Source organism: Phascolarctos cinereus, unplaced genomic scaffold, assembly GCF_003287225.1.
Source record: "Phascolarctos cinereus isolate Bilbo 61053 unplaced genomic scaffold, phaCin_HiC Scaffold_2;HRSCAF=192, whole genome shotgun sequence".
In the NCBI taxonomy this organism is placed as follows: Eukaryota; Metazoa; Chordata; class Mammalia; order Diprotodontia; family Phascolarctidae; genus Phascolarctos; species Phascolarctos cinereus.
The window spans coordinates 136,045,828-136,072,879 of record NW_027555625.1 but is presented as its reverse complement, the minus strand read 5'-3'; the positions used below and the strand labels follow the sequence as shown (position 1 = coordinate 136,072,879).

At 39.7% G+C, this 27,052-nt stretch overlaps 1 protein-coding gene across 1 annotated transcript in view; it reads right to left on the bottom strand.

The window, feature by feature from the left end:
* The window catches only part of HGSNAT (heparan-alpha-glucosaminide N-acetyltransferase), a 48,052-nt gene extending 21,583 nt beyond the window's left edge, over nucleotides 1–26,469 (bottom strand). The window contains exons 1-8 of the mRNA XM_020969556.2: nucleotides 26,013–26,469; nucleotides 14,439–14,554; nucleotides 8,438–8,574; nucleotides 8,099–8,220; nucleotides 7,192–7,261; nucleotides 3,784–3,853; nucleotides 3,079–3,188; nucleotides 412–488 (exon numbers count right to left, since the gene is read on the bottom strand). Of these exons, the coding sequence (XP_020825215.1) occupies nucleotides 412–488; nucleotides 3,079–3,188; nucleotides 3,784–3,853; nucleotides 7,192–7,261; nucleotides 8,099–8,220; nucleotides 8,438–8,574; nucleotides 14,439–14,554; nucleotides 26,013–26,454 (1,144 nt within the window). The 5' untranslated portion in view covers nucleotides 26,455–26,469. The remainder of the gene's footprint in view (nucleotides 1–411; nucleotides 489–3,078; nucleotides 3,189–3,783; nucleotides 3,854–7,191; nucleotides 7,262–8,098; nucleotides 8,221–8,437; nucleotides 8,575–14,438; nucleotides 14,555–26,012) is intronic.
* Between the last annotated feature and the right edge of the window lie 583 nt (nucleotides 26,470–27,052).

Here is a 27,052-nt window from a genome sequence, read left to right as displayed (position 1 = left end):
CAGCACCCCAATAAAGGTGGCAACTTGGAAGTTAAGATGTTGATAAGACACAATACTCAAGAGCAAAAGGCCTGTGACAAAGCCAGGCAGAATATGGCAAAGACAACAGAGGGCCAAATTCTTGTCATTTTACTGCAGAGCCTCAGGAGGCATTTTACAAAGAAACATCTCTCAAAGCTATTAGCTGCTATTGCTGGACCTTGTTTATGGGCCCATGGTCTGCCAAATGAGGCATAAAGTCTCACAAAGTAACTGATTTCAATGGACCAACCATCTATGAGATAAACAACACGGAGGAGGAAGGCTGTGACCTTTGCTTCCTTGGCTTCAAGGTAGGACGGAAGACTTCGTTTTTCATATTTCTCAAAAGCTGACCAAAATAGGCCCAACCGAGTTTAGCAAATACTTTACCATTCCAGCTCTCATGTTTGAAGAACCAGTATTTTCCTCCTCCATAATTAACGAAAATCATGATGATGAGAGCTATCCTAAAAGAACCAAGAAAACACAAAAAAAGGCAGAGTTCATATATCAAGACGTGGAAGAGTTAACAACACATAAACATTTTGTACCTGCAAAGAGAAGCCTCACATTAAAAACTTCCCAGCATCCCAACATCATAGTGCCTGGCAACCCTTGCTGGCTGACTAACTGACTTAATACAAGATGAGTTTTATGGGTAGCAAGTTATATCGCCTGACAATTTCTACCAATTAGAACGAGCCACTTTAAAATCTTCTTTCACCTATATTGCTTAAGACCTGTAACGGATTAGGGGGAACCTGGAGTGGTACTAATCTATATCACTAGGAAAAGGGTTGTTATCTCTAAGGATAAAAGCTTGTTAATTAGACTTCAGTGCGTTCTGGAGACATTCCTAAGAACTCTTAGCATAGAACTTACTTTTACTATAAAGTTATATGTACCCTCTGGCAAATCTCTTTCTTTTCCCAAACAGACTACGGATTGAAGGATGATGGAGCAGAAGGGAAAAGGAGATGGATATGATAAAAGACAATGAACGAAGCCTCTGAGTTGTCTTGAAAGATGCTGAATTTTAATTTAAAAATGACATCTTATTTGAGTACTACACCAGGCACTAGGGATACAGAATTTTGTTGTTGTTTTTCAGTTGTTTCAGTCGTATCCAACCCTTTGTGACCCTATTTAGAGTTTTCTTGGCAGATTCTGAAACAGTCTTCCATCTTTCTTCATCTTATTTTACAGATGAAGAAACTGAGGTAAACAGGTTTAAATGACTTGCCCAGGGTCACACAGCTAGTAAGTGTCTGAGGCCAGATTTGAACTCAGGAAGATGAGTCTTCCTGACTCCAGGCCTAGCTGCCTTAACTAGAATCTTGGGGGAAGCAGGGATAACACAAGAACACAAACAACTATAATATTCATAGGACTGTGGCAAGTATAAAAGAGAGAGCCTAAGTATTATAAATGTTTAAGGAAGGAGAGGTCACATCTAGATGAGGGGAATTGGGAAACACTTCACAGAGGAGTTGGCATCCGAGCTGAGTCTTCAAGGATAGATAAGATTTGATAGGCTAAAATGACTAAGAACGTCAGGTACGGAGGGATACCAGGATCTAAGGCATAGAGATCAAGTCTCTCATACTATGCTCCTGGAAAAGATTGAGAAAAGTGGGCTAGATGACAGTACGGTTAGGGAGATCCAACAGTCACTAATAGCTGGGTGTCGGTTTGGAAAGAAGTCTCCAGCAGAATGCCCCAGGCATCTGTGCTTTTAATATTTTGGTCTATGACTTGGATAAAAGTATAAGAGGCGTGCTTATTAAATTTGGCAGCAGATAAAAACTGAGAAGGATAACAAACACAACAGGTGACAGAATCAGTCAAGTTAAGACTCAAAGTGACTTTGACAGCATGGAAACTGGGCCAAGATGAATAAGATAATAACAGCTAGCATTTATAGAGCACTTTAAGATTTGTAAAGTTTAGGGCAGCCAGGTGGCGCAGCAGATAGAACTCAGGAGGACCCGGGTTCAAATCCGGCCTCAGACCAAACACTTGACACTTACTAGCTGTATGATCCTGGGCAAGTCACTTAACCCTACTTGCCTTAAAAAAAAAAAAAAGATTTACAAAGTTCTTATCCTCTCAATAACTCTGGTAGGTAGGAGCTATTATTATCTCCATTTCACAAATGAGGAAACTGAGGAGAAAGTTAAGTGACTTGCCCAGGGTCACACATCTAGGAAGTATCTGAGGCAGGACTGGAACTCAGTTCTTCCTCATTCTAGTTCCAGTACTCTATCACTGTACTATCTAGCTGCCTCATGAAATTTAATGATGAATTTAATAGATATTTTTAATTTTTAAACTCAATGAACTTCAGGGCAGCTAGGTGGTACAGTGGAAAGAGCATCAGCCCTGGAGTCAGGAGGACTTGAGTTCAAATCCAGCCTCAGATACTAGCTGTGTGACCCTGGGCAAGTCACTTAACCCCAATTACCTCCCCCAAAAAAGATAGAAAAATATTTTAATTTTAAAAATAAAGTAAATGGAGACAGAAAGATTAAGTCCAACTCTGACTGTGTGAGCATTGGCAAGTAACTCAACCTCTCAGCAATTTTTTAGAGTTGCTGAGTTTTAACTTAGTTTTAGCTATTAAAACTGAGAACAGTTACAGATCTGCACTGTTAGCCAGAGTTTCTTCACTGGTACATCTTGACACTGAGAAAATCAAGGTGGGGGTGAGGAGAAGAGGGCAGGAGAGAGGAAGAATGAGATAGGTTGGGAACTAAGACGGCAGAGTGAAAGCAGTGACTTGCTTGAATTCACCCCCAAAGCCCTCTAAATACCTGTAAAAAATGGCTCTAAACAAATTCTAGACTAGCAGAACCCACAAAAAGACAGAGAGAGAAAAAATGAGTAAATTTAGGAAGCAGGTAATCTACAAGGTGATAGCTGAAGCAAACCTCAAGTTAAGGCCACTAATCACATCAGACCGAAATACCTCCCATCACACCCAAGAGTTCCTAAAGCTTGCAAGATTCTGTTTACCAGGCTAACGAGGAACAAAGTTCTAAGGGAATGTCCACTTACCCTCTGAATGTGTCTAGAGAACGAAGGCGATGCACTGGAGTGGTCAGCCTCCACGCTTCAACCTGCAGGTCACTACTATAAGACTCTGCCCTGGTTGGAGATCCCAGCTCCTTCAGAAAGAAAAGAAAAAGAAAAGAAAATAGAAAATTTGTTTGTTGCTTGATATCTGGGCTCAGTTTCTAACTTCACTTGATCTTCTGGTGTTTTTCTTAAGCTTGTCTAAAGACATGGCCACGCAGAACTGGTCTGAAATAAACTCATTTCACCCAATGCCAGTCAGCACATTCCAAAGGGAGCAGAAAAGTGCACTATGTCAGTACATGAAGTGTAGGCAGACATATTTAAAGCATCCTTTAAAGACCTGTTATCTGACCAATATGAACACCCCTTCCACAACCTCTCATCATCTTCAAGTTGCTACAGCCACCAAAAAAGTTCCTAAGTATATGAAGTCTGGCTCTCCACTGACAAATAACATTGTCTGTCACAGTTCCTGGACTTAAAACTGTCCCCACTGGGTAGGCTCACTTCCACTCAATGATGAGGCACGAAAGTGGAACTTAGGTGGAGGTTAGGCAACCACGCCACAAATACGGATAAGAACCACTAAAGCAGAAGCAATAGTGATTACATTTGAGGGGGAAAAATTCTCAATCTTGTAGAAGAGAGCAAAGACTCTTAAGTTGATACATTCCAGTTACTCACAGAATTAATGAGACGATCAGTTTCTCTGGGATTCATTTTTTTGTACAGCCAATTCCGAACTGGATCAAGTCTATAAATAAATGAACATTCCCTGTTAGCATACTCTACTTTCCTTAAAATGACACCCCCTTATCAAATTAATTCACATTAAGACATAACAAGGCAGAGTTTGAAATTATTGATAATTCTGCTTTAAAATGAGGCAAGAAGAAATCTTTCACAAAAGTACATGACTTTATCTTGTAAAAACATAATTCATGCTTCCCATAAGCATTCATGTTTTATACAAATTTTGTTGACATCTTTGTTGTTTAGTCAACGTAAGATTTCCAAGTATGTTTTCTTTCACTGATCATCTCCTCACCTCTACTTAACTCATCATCTTATGAAAAAGAGTTAAATAGACCTCAGTGAGTAATTAGAAGAAGTCAGTAAAATGATTCCATCTTACAACCATCAGATGGACAAGATCACAAAAAATGAAAATGGTAACTGTTGGAGGTGTAATGGGAGGAAAGAAACAATAATGCTCTATTGGTGGAACTGTAAATTGGTTCAATCATTCTAAAAAGAAATTTGGAACTATGCCCCCCCCCAAGTTACTAAAATACGCATGCCCTTTTATGTGTATATGCCCCTGAGAGGTCAAAGACAAAGAGAAATGACTCACATATACAATATCAATAGTAGCCACAAAGAACTAGAAACAAAGTGGATTCCCAACACTTGAAGAATGGCTGAGAAAATTATGGTAGGTGAGTATAATGGAATATTATTCTACTGTAAGAAATAGACGAAAATGATAGATTTGGAGAAACCTGAGATTTATATTAAGAGATGAACTAGAGGTACAGAATGAGACATGACCAATATGTCAATTTGTTTTGCTTGACGACATTAATTACAAATGAAAGCTTGTATTGGGAGATCGAGGAGTTGGAAGGTGTGAGGAAGGAGTACTGGTGGTTTGTGATAATAATTTAAAAAAAAGGAACTGAAATAAAAGTCATTGAAACATTCAAAACCACAAGAGGGAGCAGAATGGAGTTCAGAAAGGTACATGGAAAATCAGAGCAGTTTTGTTACTTTCATCAAATTTATTACACACTTAAAAACTGTAATTGAAGTTTAGCCTCAAATCCAATCTCCTTTCTCTCTTTGTATATGGAAGCATTCATGTCTGTCAAGATTTGTCAAGCTCACAATAAAAAGGAAAACTTTAATTTAAAAAAGAGAAGTTAGGATGATTTCCTGATTCTCCTTTACACATAAGGAAATACCCATTTCCCAAAAGCAAGTGGTCACAGGAAGAAGAAAGAAAGAGAAATTGGTGATATCTTGTTGAGGGGAATCAAGGTTACTACAGGTCTACTTGATAACAACAGTGGAGAGATCTGATGTCTTCCCAAGCCATATATCTAAGACCTAAGAGAGAATCTCCCAAGACTGCTATCTACTACCTACTTCTACTGATTCCCTTCATCTCCCCTCCATGATTCTGTTTGAGAGTCAAATCACAAGAGGACTATATGATAAACAGGCCTTCATTTTCCACTAGAAAATGTTGGAAGAGGAAGTGTTTATCCTATCATCTACTCATAAATCACAAAAATCAAGTTATTTTACAAAGATTCATACTCATATTGTTCATCATTCCCACGAGGAGGTAAGATCATAGGGTCAAGGCCTCAGAATGGTAGGTCCCTCCAAGGTCATCTAGTTCAAGCCTCTCATTCTCACATGAGGAAAACCAAGTCCAGGGATCAAGTGATTTGCCAAAGGTCACGTGGCTATTAAGTGACTGACCGCATCAGGATTTGAACCAAGGACCTTGGACTCCAACTCCAGTACTCTCTACATCCCACAACATTGTCTTATTCTTGTAGTGACCTTCTCTTGGTCAGCTATCTCTTTAAAAAGCATCATTCACACTAAAGGTTATAAGAGGTAAGTAAGAGAGCTAACCTTCTCTGATGTATATTCATTTAAAGGCAGGTTGGAAAGGCAAACCTTACCTTGAAGGGAAGAATATAATGCTATCATGCTAGGATTTTTATTATAACTTTTTTCTCCTTTGACTCTTTACATACTATCTTGGTTCATACTTAATTGCATGCAAACCAAATGCAATATGAAAAAAATATGAACTTAGTAATAATAATAATATTGCATCTGTACTATACCTTACGATCACAAAACAATTTACATACATCAAAAGGAAACATATATTAGGATATGATTTTTGCATTATAAAAACACCTACACTTTTTTAAAATAACAAATCCCAAGCGTGTTTGATATGTAAGAATATAATGTACCCAAAAGTTTCCAGAAGCTTTATCTATTGTGTAGAGTGAGCTATACCTGTATTCCCTTTTGGTCACTTCCTCTTCAGTTTTTCCCTTTTTCCTCTTATTCCTCCATGAAATCACTTAAAGAGTGTTATTCTTCTATGTTATGTAGAACAGGAATTATAATTTTTTCTTCCTTATGACATTCCTAGACTATTTTACATTTTTATGGATTTAAAGGCTTCAGTGCACCTGAGAGTCACTAGATTTCTGTTATACCAAATCTGGTCTCTTGTTCTGACAAGAGAAGGTCAGTACTGACCTTGTGAGACAAAAATTCTATTCGGAATTTAGGCAAAATAAGCTTCTTTTCATCTTGGAAGAAATAGTATTTATTAAAATTCCAAGCTAAATGTCTCAAGTTTTGAAATTGCCCTCTTTCTCTTTCCCTATTCATCCCTTCTCATTTTTTCTCAAGACCACTCCTCTTATTCTCACCCCTTCTCAAGATCCCTCCCTAGAACCCCAACCCATCCTAACACAAAGTCAAAATCACTATCCACAAAGTACTGAACAGTAGACTTCCTATCTTAACACTAAGTAGGAAAATGAACCAAGATTAAAGTAATGAGATATGGAAGCTCCAGTCTCTTTTCCCATCCTACCCAGGTGTGAAATGGCAGCAGCAGGGAAGATGTGGGTGAGGAAGCTTAGCACCAGGGAAGAAAGATGATAAAGTGTTAGGGTTTTTTTGGTTTTTTCACACCTGGGAGCCACCTCCTAAAATTCCCAGAGATTTCTCTTCTGTTGAGTTTTGTTTCCTCTTTCTGGTGGTTCCTCTTATTGGTTCTAATTCTTACTTACAACATCACGAATGTGAAAATATGTTTAATAGGAACGTATATGTGTAGCCTATATCAGATTGTGCGCTGTCTTGGGGAGGGTGGTGGGGAGAAAGGGGGAGAAAAATTTTAAACTCAAAAGCATATGGAAGTGATTGTTGATAAATCAAAATAAATTAATTAAAAAAAAAGAAAAAAAAGAAATGTACAAAATATGCCATGACCCACTTTCTCCAATTCTCTGCTTTATCCCACCCCCAACAATTTCTACTTACTTCACAAAGAAATTTCCTACGGACGAGGAAATGAGGATTGCTATATAAATAAGGAATGCAATGTAGATAGCTGTATGAAGAAAAAGAAGAATACCATCACAAATAATGTCAACATTATAAAGAATGACATCATTGTAATCCATAAAATTACTTTCAGTTTACAAGAGGCATAAAGCATTGCTGGAAAAACTGCAAGATAAAATGTTACTGGGGAGAGAATCCCACATTTCTGTGCTAAATTTCCTACAAGCAATGGAGAAAAAGGAAGGGTGTAAAATCTACGTATTAATGCCTCATAGCTACACAGTTTACTAGAATTGTCAGAGAGGAGGCAAGATTCTGAGCAGCCTCTTTATCCTAATCCTAAAGTAAGGTAAGGTTTTTCTTTGGTCCAGTGCTCCTATTTCTAAATTTCTATCCTTGACTTTTGGGGCCTATTCGTGTCTAAGCTTGGTAACTAATACTATTCCACTCATTTTTCACTAAAAATATGATATAACCAAAAAACCTTATTAACAACAATAGCTGACAAATTAAGGAGCACTTCAAGATTTCTCAAAGCACTTTACCTATATCATCTCCTTTGATGCTCACAACAAACCTGCGATAAGTGATATTATCATCCCTTGTTTGCAAATGAGGAAACTGAGGCTCAGAGGTATTAAGTCATTTGCCCAGGGTAGCAGAGCTAATAAATATTTGAGGGAAGAGTCGGTCCCAGGCCTTTCTTGCTCCAGTTCAATACTCCATCCATCATGTTATATTCTCTCTAATGCTCTGAGATGAGCTCTACAGTTTGGGTTTTAATTACCCCAAAAGTATCGTATGCTACTACTATTTCCAAGCAGCACCCCAAAACTGAAAACATTTTCAGGCTAAGTTAAATAATTAACAAATGGGTACATACGAAGGTTGCTGTTGACCGGATTTTCATTGACGACCATGTCACAGGACATCTGATTGATACCACCATAGTGAGGTTTTACCCAGAGAGAATAGTTTCCAAATTCTCCAAAAACATAATGTATCCTACAAAGAATTGGGAAAAATAACAATTAAAAAGAAAGAAAGAAAGGTTAGAAACCGAGTTGGAATTTGACAAATATGTTCACTGCAGAGGGGTATGACTGCTGGAGACCAAGAACAGTATGGAGATGCGTTTGAAAGGGAAGGAAAAAGGTATGAGGAGGGTGGAGAGAAAATGTAGATTTTATTTAGATAGGTCAACATCAAAGGAGGTACAGACCGGCAAATCTCTTTCTTTTCCAAGGTATCATTTAGAAGCAGGGTGACAGGGTGTTGAGAGCTCACTGCAACAGCTGCAATGCTAGGGTGTCCAGGTTTTGGACTCACTGGAACAGACACCAGAAACTGATACAAGCACTATAAAAATAGAAGCACAAGAAGGAAGGGAGTTGGGGATTTTTAAAGTCTGCTGGCTTTTTAAAAAGAAGTTTTTACTGATGTCTTCTTACATCAGTTTTCTCCTTCTCCCCCTCCCAGAGAGTTATCCCATGTGACAAATAGTACTTTTTAGAGAAGAAAAAAAACCCAGCTCAACTGATCAATACATTGGGAAAGTCTGACAACATGTGCAATGTGCATAACACCTGCAAAGATTCCACCTTCACAAAGGGCCAGGCTGGGGGCTGTCATCTCCTATCTCGTCATTCAAGTCTGGCTGGATCTTTAAAGTTTTGCTGCAGTCACTTTTAAATTTGGGCCACTTTGTTCCTTCAATTACATTGTTGTAATTCACGTGTATGTTGTTTTCTTGCCTCTGCTTACTCTGCATCTGTTCATAGAGACCTTTCCATGTTTCTCTGTATTCATCACACACATAATTTCTTAGAGCACAGGAATATTCCATTACATTTATGTACCACAATTATTTTGGCCATTCTGCAATTGATGGGCATCTATTTTGTTTTCAACTCTTAATTATCACAAAAGGTGCTACTTATAAATATTTTGGAATGTACAGAAAGTTTCTTCTTATTGATGGCTTCTCTGGGTATAAGCCCAATAATGGGGTGTCTGATTCAAAGGATATGGGCAATTTATTCACTTTATTTGCATAATTCCCAATTGCTTTTCAAAACGGTGATATCATTTTACAGATCCACCAACAATGTATTAGTGTGTCTATCACAATCCTTCCAACATTGACTATTCCCACTTTTTACCAATTTGCAGGGTGTACAGTGAAGCTTCAGAGTTATTTTGATTTGTATTTCTCTTATTACTATTGATTTGCAGCATTCATTCATGTGATTTTGAACACTCTGCAATTCTTCTGAGAAATGTTTCTTCATACCTTTTGATTATATATATATGACTATTACTCTCTCTCTCTCTCACTCACACACACACACACACACACACACACACACACACTCTTAAAGGACTTTAACATCAAACTAAAAAAGACCCTGACTTGAATTTTGTCCACCATGTCTTGTTTTCATCTAAGTGTTTACAATGAAGAGAACAATATCTGCTGAATTTTCTTAAACTACCCCCAGCCATACACAGTTACTTCAGTCATACATTTTGAAATATAGTAGTATTTCATTTTTCCATAGAAATATTTTTTACTTTTAAAAAAAGGAAGTTGAGAATAGAAATACAGAAATAAGACCTTACTATAAAGTTATCCAGAAGCATACTATATGATTTGGAATTTGGATGAAACTTCCAAAGGGGAGGAGGATGGACATTCTGAAGAGGAAGCCTGTTCCCCAAGGACTGATAATGCCAATACATGTGGATAAATAAAGACTAAAATTAAAGATCAGCCAGTAAGGGTCACAGGAAGAAAAGAGGAAGGGGAGGAAGAAGAGATAGTGACTCATTGCTGAGAAGTGTTAAGGCAACTACTGGTTGACCTGATAACAACAGTAGAAATCTGCTTTTGCTACCTCCTCAGGTCACATATCCAAGATATAATAAAGGATCTCTCGTCAAATGTGATAATTGCTACTTACTTCTGGTAATTAATTTGGGCACAAATTATACTGCCAAGAGGAATCTGATCACATTACTAAAGGTTATAAAATTCAGAGTGGAAAACCTTAGGTGTTATTTTCATCACTCCTGTACCCAAAGGCAAGGGCTTCAGAAAAGGAAGGCAGAATTGGGAAGTGAACATACAGTTGATTAAGAAGATGGGGTTTAAGAATGGGATCTGAATTCCTAGACCATAGCTTAAAATACAAGAAAGGCAATCTCCTGGTCAAAGATGTAGTACACCTAACGTGCTAGTAATATATTTGCCTGAAGTTTTGCAAATTTAATGAAAAGGGCTTTAAAATTAAAAGGAAGAGAGAGGGAAGGAGAAAACTGCTGGTTCACTATAACCAAGCAAGATACCCTAGAGAGCAGACAAAATATACTAAGAGATACACTCAGAAATTCACCGAGGACAGAATCAAGGGAAAAAAAGAACAGTAATAAAGCCCGAAGCTTCATATCTTTTTTAAAAATGCACAAAGTATGGGTAATAAACAAAATGGGCCAATGATTCTAATGCAAAGAGGAAAATTTAACTTAATAAGTAACACTGAGACTTGGTGGAATAAAATTCATGACTAGAATATGGCTCTGGGAGATTCTACCTTATTCAAAAGAAACAACCTAAGTAAAAAGTCAGGGACGAGAGATGGGTAGTGCAACACAGTATATCAGGAACATCAGAGTCTTGAGAGGAAATTCAGGAACTTTCAAGAAGCCCCAGAGGAAGAACTGGAGCAAAGCTCATCATTAAATTAAACAGAAGCCACCTGAGTGTATTACTGCCACGGCAAGTAGATAGTGCAACGGACAGAGCAGCAGGTCTGGTGTCGGGAAAACCTAAGTTCAAATCCAGCCTCAAATACTTACTAGCTGTGACTTGGGCAAGTCACTTAACCCTGTTTGCCTTCATTTCCTCACTTGCAAAATGGCAAAATAGGAAATGGCCAACCACTCCAGAGTCTTTGCCAAGAAAACCCCAAATGAGGTCACAAAGAGTCAGACATGACTGAACAACAGTGTTATTGCCAACCCAGATATAACAAAGAAATGCAAGACCGGTGATATTTTTGGAGAACGGAAGCTATTCTTCTTAATTAAAACCTCGGCTCTACCTAAAATCTAGCATGCTGACCATGGCAGTGTCATTGTTACTATGACATGAAACTCACTTAAGACATATGACAGAACAGTGATGGCAGACTTCAATAATCTGTACATCAGCTGAACAAAAACACAGTAGTTAATTTCTTGACTTGCCTTAGAGATGTTATCTTTCAAAAGGAATAGGAACAAAAAAAAAAGGGGGGGAAATTCTATTCTGAATCTGATTCTTGTCCACAAGAACTGGTTGCTGAGGCAGCTAGGTGGCACAGTGGATAGAGCACCAGCCCTGGATTCAGGAGGACTTGAGTTCAACTCTGGCCTCAGACACATGAAATTCACTAAGCTGTGTGACTTTGGGCAAGTCACTTAACCCTATTGCCTATCCGGAGGAAAAAAAAAAAAAAGAACTGGTTGCTGGGTGATGAGAACCTTGGGAGGAAGTCACATTTTGGCTTAAATTCTATGACAGAGAAGGAATAGAAAGTGAGAAGATCCTAGATCTTAGGGTAGATTTCAAAGGGTGTAGGAATAAGAACAGGTGGGATCTCATAGTCTAAAACTTTACAGGGGAAGAAGTAAGCCCTGGAAAGGCAAAGTTCTCAAAAATGAAATTCTGAAGACACAAAAGAAAAACAATGCAAATGAAAATGAGAGGGTTTTCTGAAGAGGCCAATGGGGTACACAAAGCAACTCCCCAACCAATCTACGGTGAGAAATAGAGTAGCAAAGTCGAATCACGGGTAGGGTACCTGAGGCCGAGGGCAGTAATCAATCATTAAAAAAGCCATCCAGACTTTATCAAGAGGGACAGCTAGGTGGCGCAGTAGATAGAGCTCAGGTCTTGGAGGCAGGAGAACCTGAGTTCAAAACCAGCCTCAGACACTTGAAACTTACTAGCTGTATGACCCTGGACAAGTCACTTAACCCCGACTGCCTCATGGGAAAAAAAATTATCAAGAGCAGGTCCAGTTATGCCAGATTAACCTTATTTCCTTTTCTGATAAGGTCTCTAGACTGGTAATGAATAGGAATGCCAGTTTTCCTAGATTCTAGCAAATCACTTAATGAAGTATCATAAAATTCTTGTGGAAAAGACAGAGAGATATGGACTAGAGAACAATCTAATTAGGAAAATTTAGCAGTGGTTGAATGGCTGTAGGCAAGGAATGGTCATTAATTGAGGTTTCAACGTCAACTTGAAAGGAGGTCTCCCAGAGACCTATGCTTGGCCTGGTGTTGCTAAATAGTATAATCACTGAGTTGGATACAGCAATCTATCGATCAGCCAATAAGCATTTATTAAAGTGCCAGGAGCTGAGGATGTAGAGAACAAAAATGCAATGATCTCAGCTCTCAAGGAATTTATATTCGACTTAAACATATATGCATATACAAGATACTCACAAAATACACATGTACACATGTAAAAATGTACTTATCAACTAATCAACTGAATAATTATTAAGAATCTGCTGTGTGCCAGGCACTGAGCTAAGCATTGAGGATACAAGTACAAGGAATTAAACAATTCCTGTTCACAGGGAGCTTACATCCTAATGAAGGAAGCAATTAGTACATGGAAAAATATATAAAGCCCATAAGTATAAATACAAAATATATACAAATTAGTTAAATACAAAGTAGTTCATCTATATAATAAGCATTACATTTTTTGCTTTCTAAATGGGCAGAGGAGGGAGGGAAAGAATTCGGAACTAGAAATAAAATATAACTTAAATTTTATAAAAGTTACTGTCTTTCAAAATTGTTTGTCTTTACAAAATTGTTATTATTGTATAAACTGCTGTCTTGTTTCTGTTCACTTCACTTTGCATCAGTTCATAAGTCTTCTCAGGTTTTTCTGTAATCTTCCTCTTCAACATTTCTTATAGAACAATAATATTCCATCACATTCATATATCATAACTTGTTCAGCCATTCCCAACTTACAGGCACCTCCTCCATCTCTAATTCTTTGCAACAAAAAGAACTGCCATAAATATTTTTGTATATATGTGTCACTTAAATCTTACTTTGCTCTTTGGGGGTATAGGCCTACTAGCAGTATGGCTGGATCAGAGGGTATACGCAATGTAATAACTTTTGAGCCATGGCTCCAAACTGTTTTCCAGAAAGCAAGCTGGACCAGTTCATGGCTCCACCAATAGTGTACTGGTGTACCTTATTTTCCCAGAGCCCCTCCAGCATTTTTCATTTTTCCTTTTTGTCAATTCTGCCAATCTGATGAGCATGAGGTAGAACCTCAGAGTTATTTTAATTTGCATTTCTCTAATTACTTGTGATTCAGAGCATTTTTTCATATGGCTATTGATGGCTTATTGATGGCTTCCACTGAAAACTGTCTATTCATATCCTTTGACCATTTATCAATCGGGGAATGGTTCTTACTCTTATAAATTTGAATCAGTTCACTATATACCTTAGAAATGAGACCTTATCACAGAAATTTGCTACAAAGATTTTTTCCCCCAATTTCCTGCTTCTCTTCTAATTTTCAGCTAGGTTTTGTTTGTGCGACACCTTTTAAATTTTATATAATCAAAACTGTTTTACTTCCTGTGAACTTCTCTTTCTCTTGGTTGACCTTAAATTTCTTCCACTATCCATAAATCTGACAGGTAATTCCCATGTCCCTCTAATTTCCTTATGACATTACCCTTTATATCTAAATCATACACCCATTTGGAATATGTCGGTCTATAGCTAGTTTCCACCAGACAACTTTCCAGTTTTCCAAACTGTTTCTGTCAAGCGGTGAGTTCTTCTCCAACAGTTAGGATCTTCAGGTTTATCAAAAAAAGGCTACTGTTGTTTCAATATATTGTGCACTTAATCAGTTCCACTGATCAACGTCTCTATTTCTAACCCATTCCCAAACTGTTCTGCTAATTACAGCTTTGTAGTGTAGTTTGCAATGTGATACTGATTCCTCCCTTCCAATTACAAAACAACATTTGAACCCAACTTTTCCTGACCTCAAAATCTTTCTACTGTGCCATAGTGCCTTTCTTTTTAAAAAACCAGGAAAAGAGTTACATGGGTGTAAGAGGCATTAGGAATTAGAATGCATTTACCTCAAATAAAATATAAATTAAGAACATGCTTACTTGATAACAGTGGTCAGAAAGCCAGTAGACATTCACATCTCCATGGAGAAATTCATTGTGGATAATTAATAATGCCTGATCCATCTTCAATTCTGGGAGCTTTCTTTTGTTGATATCTGGTACCAATTAAGATGGAAAAGGAAAGAAAAGAATGCAAATTAGATCTATTCTTCCAGAAAAGGTACACAAATTAGAATGTTGGCTCCAAACTAGTGGTTTTTCAAAACTCATTCTGAGACCCCTCCTCCCTCAGCACAGGCCTTTGGCTCTCCTGTCACATTTTATACTTCAATTTGACATTTATTAAGATCCTACCATAAGTTAAGCACTGTCCTATGTGCCATGAATTAAAAAAAAACATTTCTGCCTTCAAGGAGTTTGCATTCTTACATGGACGGATACAATATACATATATAATTAAATATAATGTACACAGAGAGAGCACAAGTGCAGATTAATAGAGAAGAGAAATGGAGGGGAGTTTCAAAGAAGGTTTCATGAAGGAGCTAGGACCCAAGCTGTGCCATGAAGACAGACAGGGTATTCTGAAAGGCTGAAATGAGAAGAGAGGACATTCTAGGGATGGAAGATGTGTGTGAAAGATGGAATGTCGAGGTTCATTAACAGACTGTAGTCCAATATGGCTGGAATGAAGCTGAGGAATATATAACATAATCCTGGAAAGGAAAGTTGAAATCAGATTCATAATGAGGCGATTGAGGAGGATTACGACAGCAAGGGGTTAATTGTAGAAATTGAGTGAATCACACTGACTCCATGTTGTGAATCAATTCTGAAGCTAGCTCAGTTCCCTTTATATTCAATTATGAGTCTAGTCCGGGGCAGGGAATCTGTGGCCCTCTAGGTCCTCAAGTGTGGCCCTTTGAATCCAAACTTTATAGAACAAATTCCCTTAATAAAAGGATTTGTTCTGTAAAACTTGGACTCAGTCAAAAAGCCGCACCCAAGGACCTAGATGGGGCCTCCGGGCTGCAGGTTCCCCACCTTGTCTAGTCCAAATTCTGTCTGGTAAGAAAAGTTTATTCAATTGTGGGAATTGGGAGAAAACCTTATTACACACTGTTTAAACCTAGCTCTGTGTCGCTGGGAAGCCGGACCACCTTTACGGTTACTTAGAGACCCTTAACCAAGGATCTAGGTTATGCTGACCAGAAACTCAGTCAGATCCAAAGATCGATGCAAAGAGTTTTCTCACAATTGTACATCTCAGGCAACTCATATATTTTATCTGAAAACTGACTTCACAATGATCAGTCAGTTATTGTTTCCACGTTCCTTTGATTGTTCACAGACACTTGGGGTTAGTGGGACACCTCCTTTTCTGAATTCAGGGAATTACACCTGCTCACTCTTCCCCTCCCAACTTGCAAAGTCCCTAATCTTTTCTTCAATTAGAAATCAAATTACCTAATGTTGTATTGTTTCCTTTTAATTAACTGGCCTTATTTGATTAATTATTTTTATTTAGCCTATCTCCCTCTGTATTAAGGCCTAAGCTGAAGAGGTCTGTCCCCATTTGTTAGGCAGTCAGCATGCGCTGCTTGATAAATCAATATGGCTCCCTGCCTTCACATGCCAATGACTTAACTGCTGCTATCAGCAAACAATCCCTCTCATTTACATGGGGGGAAACTGAGGTTCAGAGGAGTGATTTATTGGAGTCGCACACTTGTAGTCAACAGCAGAGGGAGGATTCAAACTCCAGTTTCTCTAGGTAGGGGCTTGTTCCGCATGCAAACAATTTTCTTTTGGTGAACTCAGCATAAAGCCCAAGTAAAGTAGAGCGAATGAGTCCAAAGAAAGTGGTTCATCTAACATTTAAATCAATAATTTTATAAGAGGGATAATAATAATAATAGCTTATATTTTATACTGCTTTATAACATGACATTCTTACACTTATTTTTCACAACAACCCTATAAGGAAGAGAGTAGGTGACTATCCTCATCTTACAGAAAGGGGAACTGAGGCAACGAAATGTTAAAGGAATTTGTTAAAGGTCACATGGCTAAAAAAGTGAAAAATATGGGACTCAAACCTATTTTCTTTGCCCCCAAGTCCAGTGCTTGTTTCAAGATACAACAAAGTCTCATGTTACATCTATTTCATTAACAAAGATATTCTAATATGTAAATATGTTTTGTAAGATTGCACATATACAACATATTAAATTGCTTACCCTCTCAGGAAGAGGCAGGGAGGAGGGAAGGAGGCAAACAATTTGGAACTCAAAATTTTAAAAAACAAATGTTAAAACTGTTCTTGCATGTAATGGGGGGAGAGGATAATAAATCTTTTTTTTTTTTACAAAAAGATGTTAAACTTATTGCTTCCAAGACAGAAAACAATGCCAAATCTATCCAAGAGAGGTAAAAATCTATTTAATCACAATTTTAAGAGTAAATCTTCAAGAGAAGCCTCCAAGGACTCCTTCAGTTATTAAAAACTGCCATCAGGAAATTCTTCTTTGTATGTCTTCTAAACCCCAGATTCCGTAGTTTAAGTTCGTTTCCTCTTAGGTCTTTGGTATAGACAGAACAGATGGTCACTGGCTGCTGTTTGTCTCCAATAGAATCAATTCCTTTCGCCTTTAGTCACCAACCTCATTTCTATCTTTCTGTGGTACTCCTCTCCTTACAGTGGCACTTATGTGGAAATCCTCTCCAAATTCTCCTTTAATGAATAATAATAGCTACCATTTAACTGATTTTTGCAAAGTGCTTTACAAATCTTATTGTCACAACAACCACCCTGGGAAGTAAGAGCTATTATTATAGTCATTTTACAGATGAGGAAACTGAGGCAGAAGTTAAATGACTTGCCCAAGGTCATATAGGCAGTAAGCATCTAAGGTAGCATTTTATCTCAGATCTTCCTGAATCCAAGTCCAGAACTCAATCCATTTTGCCACCTAATTGTATCAATTATAGAGCAGGGGGAAAGGATATTCCAAGCAGGGTCTGACTACTGGTAAGGATTTCCTCTTTTACGTGTGTGTGTGTGTGTGTGTGTGTGTGTGTGTGTGTGTGTAATACAGTAAGACTTCAGAGCCTTAAAAACGTTTTATTGATTTACCTCTTAATGCAGCTTAAGCCCTCACTAGCTTTTTGGCTACCATAGCCAGCTAATTAGACTAAATTTGTAGTCCATTAATCTCCTATTATATTTTCATAAAAATTGTCATCTAACCACAAACTCCACTGTTTTATATTTGTTACTCTGATTTTTGGAACCCAAAGCTAAGGCGTTATCTTTTTTATCTTTTTTCCTGTCAAATATTATCTTATTAAATTCAGCCTATCATTCGACCCACGAAAATCTTTTTGGGTCTTGACGCTGTGGTCCAGTGTACCAGTCATTCTCCCAGCTCTGTGTCACCTGCAAATTTGGTAAGGATGCCTTCTATGCCTTCACACAAGTCACTGATACAAATGTTCAACAACACAGGACCAAAGACAGATCCACTAGAGGCCTTCCCCCAAGTTGGCATAATCAATCTATTCATAACTACTGTTTAGATCTAGTCATTTCACCAATTCTAAATGTACTGAATTGTAAGCCAGTTGTTTCTTTATCTCACAGGGATAGCATGGGAGACTTCTGCTAAGTTCTCTGCTTAAATCCAGTTAGGTCAATCTCCTAGTTACTCCACTGCTAAAGGAAAAGAGTCTAGTCTAATATGTCTTGGGCTTGAAAATGCTCAAATCTAGCCATTTAATAATACATTCTGGGAAATAGTTTAGCTCTCCATTCACACTTGCTTTGCTGAAAGCCAAGTCCTCAGTTAAAGACAAGGGTGTAGCACATTCTAGATAAGACCTATGCAAAATTTGAGCTAAATTGATGATACTATGAATTTACCAAGGCTTCTCTCATCTTCTCAAAATTCTAAGATTCTGCCATGCCTCAAGTATTTTCCCTTGGTATGAATTTACTTGGGCTAGGTGTTTTTTTCCCATTAAGGAATGAATTGAAGGGAGAATGATAAAAAAAAAAATCAAATAATATGATAACTAGTGTTTAAGTGGACCAACAGTGGTAAAAAACCAGTAGGGCATAAAGAAAGACCAGTGGTTGAGTTCAAATCCTGCCTTTGATACTTACTAAATAAGCAGCACAGTGGAAAGAAAGAGTGTGAGACTTGGAATCAGAAAGACCTGGGTGTGAATCCAACCTTAAACAATGACTAGCTATGTGATTCTATGCAAACCTAATCTCTCTGAACCTGTTCCCTCATCTATAAAAGTGATAATAACAGCAACTACCTCACTGGATTGTTCTGAGCATTAAACGAGATATTATCACATGCCAAAAGAAGAGCTTTGCAAATCTGAAAGTGCTATTACTATCAGTGGTGTGAGCCTGGGCAACTCACTTGAATTCTGAGTCTCAGTTTACTCATCTATAAAATGGGGATGATAATAATACTGCTAATTGTTGATAGCTGCACAACACTTTCATCACAACAACTCTGTAAGGTAGATTATGTAACTGTCCCCTCTCAACTTCCACCTTTCTTATTTAATATTCTAGCCAATCCATCAAAACACAAATACACACATACACACACACACACACACACACGTATACAGAGATATTTGTATATATCTTTATATTCACCACTTATCCTTCATGTATGTATATTTAAGCATAAGTATATGTACATTTAACTATACACACAGATAGACATACCTTTCTACTCACTACTTATCCTTTACCCTGAAACTTGTCTAGTATCACTGAAAGCTGTGGTTGAAAAGACCCAGCCTTGGCCACATCAATTAATCACATCTAAGACTTCTAACACGAACCTGACTTATCTGGCATTTCATAAATAAAGTTAAAAGACTGATGGTGCCCTTTGCCCCAGGAAAGTCACTAGTGAAAATATACCCCAAGAACATAATTAAAAAGAAGGGAAAAAAATCTACTAACTGTAGAAAGATTATAATTAATAGCGATCAACTGGAAACAATTTGAATCCAATAGCTAGAGTCTGGCTAAACAAGTGAAGTATGTCATTATATTCCCATTAAAAATGACCAATTTGATGAATATAAAGAAATACAGAAAGCTAAAAATGCCAACAGTGCTAGCAGAATATATGACTATGTAAAAAAAAAAAAACCAAAGTGACAGAAAGGGGGAAATAAAGAACTGGCAAAATTTTATTGTTGTTTGTTTAAAACTATTTTTAAATTATGAAAAGTTCTGAAGATGAGGTCTCTTTTTGTTGTGTAAAGTTCATTAAAAAGCATGTGTAGGGGCAGCTAGGTGGCACAGTAGATAGAGCTCTGGCCTTGGCCTCAGGAGGACCTGAATTCAAATCTGATCTCAGACACTTGGAACTTATTAACTATGTGATCCTGGGCAAGTCACTTAACCCTGACTGCCTTAACAAAAAAAAAAAAGAAGAAGAAGAAGCAGCAGCATATTTGGAAGTTAAATAAATTTAATCTATTATTTAAAAAATTAGTAAAAAATCTCTATAGTTATGACTTTGATACCTTAGGATATACCCCAGTAACACGGAAAGAAGGAAACAAGATTTTGTTATATGTGCCAAGCACTTATCTCATTTGATCCTTAAAACTACCTTGAGACATTGGTGCTATTATCATCCCCATTATACAAATGAGGAAACTGAGGCACCTGGTGTCTTGCCTAGAGCCACATAGCTAGTTAAGTTGTTGTTCAATCATTTCAGTCATGTCCAACTCTTCATGACCTCATTTGGGGTTTTCTTGTCAAAGATACTAGAATGGTTTGCCATTCCCTTCTCCAGCTTATTTTACAGATAAGGAAACTGAGGTAAACAGGGTTAAGTGATTTGCCCAGGGTCACACAGCTAGTTAAGTGTCTAAGGCCAGATTTGAACTCAGGAAAATGAGTCTTCCTGACTCTAGCACCAGTGGTCTATTCACTGGGCCACCTAGTTACCTGAGCTATGAAGTGTCTGAATCCAAATTTGAACTCAGATCTTCCTGACTCCAGGACCAGTGCTCAGTCTACTGTGGCACCTGGCTGCCTATCACATGCTCAAAGAGAAAATTTCCTACCTCCACCTTTCTCTCTGAGTCTACTTTCTTGGTAATAAACCAATAATCACTGACATTTATATAATTTTATAAGGTAGACTACTGAAAAGTAACCTATATTTCTTCATTTGATTTGATTCTGACAAAAATCCTAAGAACTGGTTACTATAGGAGTGTGATAATACTCATTTTGCAGGCTGAAAGAATAGCTCCTTGTAAGACAGGCAGTTGAGTTCTGGAGGCAAGATGTAAATACAGAGTCAAATGAGGTAACACATGAAAAGCATTTTAGCAGACCTTAGGAGCAATATAAACATTAGCTATTATTATCATTATTGCTTCCAGAGATTATGCCCAGGAAACTTCATTCTTTCATCTCTAGAATTCCTGCCCTGGCCTGCTATATAACAGGCTGGCCCAGAACATGATTCACATTCCATCCAGACATATACCCCCTAGCCAACTTCTGGCTATCCAACTGACTTCTCAGACCAAAACACCTTTCCTGTGGATGGACAGAACACAGGCCCTGAAGTCAGGAGAACCTGAATTCAAATCTGAACTCAGACACATAACACTCACCAGCTGCGTGACTCTGGACAAGTCAATTAACCCCAATCACCTAGCCAAAAAAACAAACAAACAAAAAGAAAAAAACCACCTTTCCCTGCCAACCCCTGGGTGGCTTCCCCCAACGATAATGCAAGATCTTTGACAGCCTGGAGTATCTAGCTTGGGTACCACCTCTACGGTACTTGACAAACTGTCAAGTCTTTTACTAAGTATTTTACAAGTATTTTACTAAGCCTCACTATATGCCAGGCACAGGGAATTACAAACAGAAGTAAAAAGACAGTCCCTGCCCTCAAGGAGCTGACATTCTAATGGAGGAACACAACACATAAAAAGGAGATGACACATTGTAAGTTCTTACCAAATTATTTTCACTCATTGATTCATTCATTCATTCTTGACTTCAGGTTGCCTTCCTCTCTTCAATCAATTACATATATTATCCAGGCCCTACTGACCCAGAGGGCTATTTCCCCATTCATCAGTGCCTGCACTGAGGAGTGGGCAGGTAAAGTAAAGATATCTTATCAGTATATCCTTTCCCCTGGTTCCCCCCTCCCCCGTCTAGTACCAATGACTTCCTATAAAACGATAATAAATAAATGGTGATAAACAAATAAAAAGGGTGGTATTGAATGGTCTTTACCAGAATCCATAATTGAATTATATTGGAAGACCATACATGAGCCTGGATGGAACTAGTGATACCAAGTGATCCCTCTGGGTCTCAAAATTAATCAATTCAATTCAATTCAACAAACAATTATTAAACACCTATTTTGTGCAAGGTGAGAGGCAGCATGGTTTAGTACATGGAAACATGGCCTAGGCAACACAAAAATCTGGGTTTCAAACCTTTTGCCCATCAAAAGCAAGCAGGTCACTTAAGAGTTAAGGGTTAGGATTAGGGTTTAGGGTTAGGGTTAGAGTTACCCATCTAGTATGTAACTATTTATGCATATGTTTTATCTCCCTCGTAAAACGTAAGCCCCTTGAGGGCAGGCGTCATTTTCCTTCCAATATCCAGTGTTTAGCACAGAACTTAGACTCTAGTGAGTACTTAAATAATTCCTGATTGATTAGCTTATGACATCAAAGAACCAAACTAAAAGTTCCAAGCACCCTGTACTCTGTTGTTTGATGAACTGGACGGGTCTTCTAAGCAAGGAATTAAAGACACGTGCAAGCACTTGGGAGAAAATGGTAAAAGTTTATGTCAAATGACTTCACATACATAATAAGATGTCTTAATAATATAATGAGATAATATAGATAATATAGCTTGCCTTTTCAAGGAGTGGGGAAGGGACCAGAGGGAAATAATTTGGGACTCAAAATTTTTAAAAATGAATGTTAAAAAATTTTAATGTAATTGGGAAATATTTAACAAAAATATTTTTAACTTTATTTTTAAAAAAGCAGTTAACGTTAGCAGAGATTTTGATAAATTTTAATGAATGTCCCATGGGTAGGGAACTATAGTCTGGGGTGGCTATGGCTCAAAAAGGATGAAAGGTAATGACACCCAAAATTCATTTTTGTTGTCCTGCATTTCAAGATAAGAAGGACTTAGGTGGCTCTCCACCATTATTCAATATTATCATTGAGCATTCCTATGGAATTCTGTGACTGAATGAACACCATATACATTGCAAAGTCACCACCTATGGTACTTAGCTATTTTTCATAATAATGAAAGGCAGTGTGGACAACCTGGGTTTAAATACCATCTCTCATACTGTGTGTATGAGGTTGGGTGAACCTCATCAGGTCACTTAAATTCTCACTGCTCTTATTACTATTTTTATTTAATTATTATGTGTTATTATTTTTTTATTTAATAGTATTAATTAAGTGGAAGAGAGAGTGCCAACCTGCATTGGTGGAAGGAGTTTCTTCACTCAGGGGTTGCCTATAGGTACCACTGAAACCCCTATTCTCCATCATACTGGATAAAACCAAGGCCCTGGAGGTGCTACAGTGGATAAAGAATTGAGCCGAATCAGAAAGACCTGAGTTCAAATCCAGCCTCAGACTCTTACTAGCTGTGTGACCTTAAGCAAGTCACTTAATCTGTTTGCCTCAGTTTCCCCATCTGTAAAATGGGGATGATAATAATAGTACCTACAGGGGCAACTAGGTGGCGCAGTGGATACAGCATTGTCACTGGAGTCAAGAGGACCTAATTTCAAATCTGGCCTCAGACACATAATACTCACTAGCTGTGTGACTCTAGGCAAGTCACTTAACTCCAACTGCCTAAAACAGAAAAAAAAAACATACCTACATCCCAGGGTTGCTGTGAGGATCAAATGGGATAGTAATTTTATAGTGTTTTAGCACAGTGCCTGGCACTATATGTTAGCTTTTATTATAAGCTGTGTGACCTGGGCAAGTCACTTAACCTGTTTGCCTCAGTTTCCTCAACTGTAAAATGGGGATAATAATAACACCTAATTCCTAGGGTTGTTGAGGGGATCAAATAAGATACTAATTGCAAAATGTTTAGCAGAGTGCCTGGCACTATATAAATGTTAGCTATTATTATTAGTTGTGCCACCCTGGGCAAGTCATTTAATCCTTGTTTGCCTCAGTTTCCTTAACTGTAAAATGGGGAAAATAATTGCAACTAATTGCCAGGGTTGTTATATGAGGATCAAATGAAATACTAATTGTAACATGCTTAACACAGTGGTAAGCACTATATAAATGCTTGCTATGATGACAGAACTCCTATCAGGTAACAGAACCCCAGGATATAAGTGATCTCCCCTCCCCCCATTCATCCATTTAACTTCATCTCTTCTTAAATACAGGATTCAAGAAGCACCTGGAGTGTCTCCAAATTCTTCCAAGAATCTATACAATCACCACCACATTACAATTTGCAACACCGAGTAATCATGCTGCTTTTGTCAGCTCTGGGGTATCTGATTCTCAAAGCTTCTCATCTCCCAGCTCCTTTCTACTGCGTCACCATCACTCCATCCTGATGGTGGGTGGATGTACCAGGTGGGCAAGGAACAATTGGTTTCTCATGGGGGCAGACAGGATGCCTGGAGGAGGAGGCAATGTTCCCTTCTAATTCCTCCCAACGTTAAGGCAATTAGGGATCTGTAGGACAACGTATAGAAAACCTGGTTAGTTTCAAATTCTGCCTCTTAAGATACAAAGTATGGGTCAGGCATTTATCCTTTTTCAGCCTCTTCGGGAAAATCGCACCTATTTCACAAACAAAATTTTGATTTGTCAATCAGAAGACATAATAAAAATAATACAAATGATGGCTAGTATTATTACCAATTGTGCAACAATAGACAACATTGAAGAGAATTGGGGGAGGGGAGTGGGGCAGAGGAATGGGGATGAGAATGGAGAGATAATCTACAATACCTCACTGGTATTATCTGGTAAATTGCACTCCTTTTTTTACATTCACAAAGCATACAGAGACAAGCATACAGCCGATATGGGAAGGAGAGAGAGAAAGAAAAGCAGGGACTGATTTGGTTTTTTGTTTTGTTTTTTCCTTCAATATGGAAGGTTTTTTTTTTCATTTGGGGGTGAGGTTTGGGGGGGTTTTTTGTTTGATTTTTGCTTTTTTGGGGGAGGGGGGAGGTTCTGCCATCTAACAGGATTTCAAATGTGATGATGCTTTTTCTCCAGGGAAGGAAAGGAATTCAGTACCTTGCTTTTCACCAAGGCTTAAAAGGGGGGATAATTGAGAACAAGGGTAGGGTGGGGTGGGATGGGGTTGAGAGCAAAGCTAGACAACTGGGGATGGGGAAGGAGAGAGTCAGAAGTCCAGCCTGGAGAAAGAAGAAAGCCACAAGAGAAAGGAGGGAGGGGGAAGAGGGAAGGAGGAAAGAAAGGAGGGAACGTGTGTCTTTGCAGGTGAATGGTCCGTGTATCTGAATGTTCTGTGTTGGCTGTATGTCTGCAGGCGTGCATGCAGCTAGTGTATGACTGCAGATGTGTGTTGTGGGGAGGAGAGTGCACGTTTGCTGTGTCTAATTGCCGTTGGCTGCACACCTATGTACGCACACATGCTTGTGGATAGTGTATGATTTCAGATGTATGTCTGCTGTGGCTAATAAGGAAACATTCCGCATGACTTCGCATGGATAATGGGCATCATATTGCTTGCCTTCTCAATGAATGGGAGAGGGGCCGGAGGGACAGAGAAAATCTGTAACTCAAAATTTAAAAATGAATTTTAAAAAAGATGCATCTATGTTGTGTGTCATCGAACGTCATGTGCGATGGGGACATTCTGGCATATGACTGCAGATGTCTGCGTGTTGGGTATGTGCGTTGTTAGGCAGGTCCGATGTATGATGAGTGTGAGCTGTGCCTTCTGTGTGTCAGAGATTCATGCGGTCACAAGACTGAAGATCCCTGTGTATTGAGTATGAGGTTGTCCGGAGGCATGGGGTGTTTTCCGTGTGAATGTTGTGTGTGAGCTGTCTGTACACGCACATGTGTCTGTCGTGGGACTGCAGATGTGTGCGTTGCCTGGGAGACGTGGGGTATGTTGTATATGAATATTGGGTGGGAGGTGTGTGGACCCATGTGTGTGTTGCCTGGGAGACGTGGGGTATGCTGTGTGTGTACTGCATGTGAGCTGGGTATGCAAACATGTATGTGTCTGGAGTGTGACTGCGGATGTGTGTGTTGTCTGGGAGACGCAGGGCCGTCTGTGTGAATGCTGCGCGGAAGGTGTGTGGACCCATGTATGGGGCTGCAGATGTGTGTGTGTGTGTGTGTGTGTGTGTGTGTGTGTGTGTGTGTGTTTGTGTTGTCTGGGAGCCGTGGGCGTGTGACCAGAGCAGGGGGGGGGGGCTCTGCGCTCTCGGGCACGCATGCAATCGCATGACCGCAGATGTGCACACACATGAATGGGGCCGCGCTGACCCAGCGGTCACTCACTCACTCACTCACCCCGAGGTTGCTGCTCCTGCAGCTGCAGCTGCCGCTCCTGCTCCTGCGTGTCCGGGCCCGGGAGCTCCCCGCGGGCCAGCAGCGCGGCGCTGAGCACCGAGGCGGCCAGCAGCACGGCCGCCAGCGCCCTGCGCGCGCCCCATGGCCCACCGCCCATGTCGTTGTCCGCTGTCGCTGCCGCTGCCGCCCGGGACTCCCGACACGCCGCCGCCCTGCCGCCTTCCCTTCCTCCCGCGCCCGCTCCGGCCCCGGCTCCGGCTCCGGCTGCGGCCCCCGCTCGTGCTCGCGGAGCCCGCTCGGCACACGTCCGCTCGCCTCTGCAGCCGCCGCCGCCTCTGCCGCCGAGCCCGCCCCGCTCGTCTCCCCCCGGCCCAGCAGCCGCCGCCGTCTCCTCCCCCGCCTCCTTGCGCTGGGCTGCTGTCGTCGGAGCCGCCTCCGCCATGAGTCACCGGCCGCTGGGGAGCGGGAGGGCGGGGGCGGAGCGAGCGAGAGAGGCCGGGCAGCCTCCCAGCGGCCTAGGGGCGAGGGCCGGGGAGGGGCGCAGCGAGAGAGGCGAGAGGCGGCCTGCCCTCGGGAACATTGCAGTCTAATGGAACCCATGGGCGTGGGGGGGAAGTCACTTCACCCTGTCTGCCTCAGTTTCCTCATCTGTAAAATGAGCTGGAGAAGGAAATGGCAAACCTCTCCAGTATCTTTGCCAAGAAAACCCCAATGGGGTCACGAAGAGTCAGACACGACTGACCAGGACCGAGTACCATTTAGCATCGCAGCATGTCAGAGGTGGAAAGGAGCAGAGGACATCCTGCTCAGCCTTCATGACATGCGGTCATCTGGCTTTCGCTGGACACCTCCAGGGAGGGGACCTATCACTTCCCCGCTTGAGCTGTTTTTCCTTCGGAACAGCCAAGACCTTCCTCTTCTAGAACCTCTCATTGCTCCAGGTTCTGCGCCCTGAGATCTAGGCAGAAACTCACTCCCTCTTCCACGTGACCCCCCTTTGAATTACAGAAGACAGCAATCATGAACTTGCCAAATCTTAT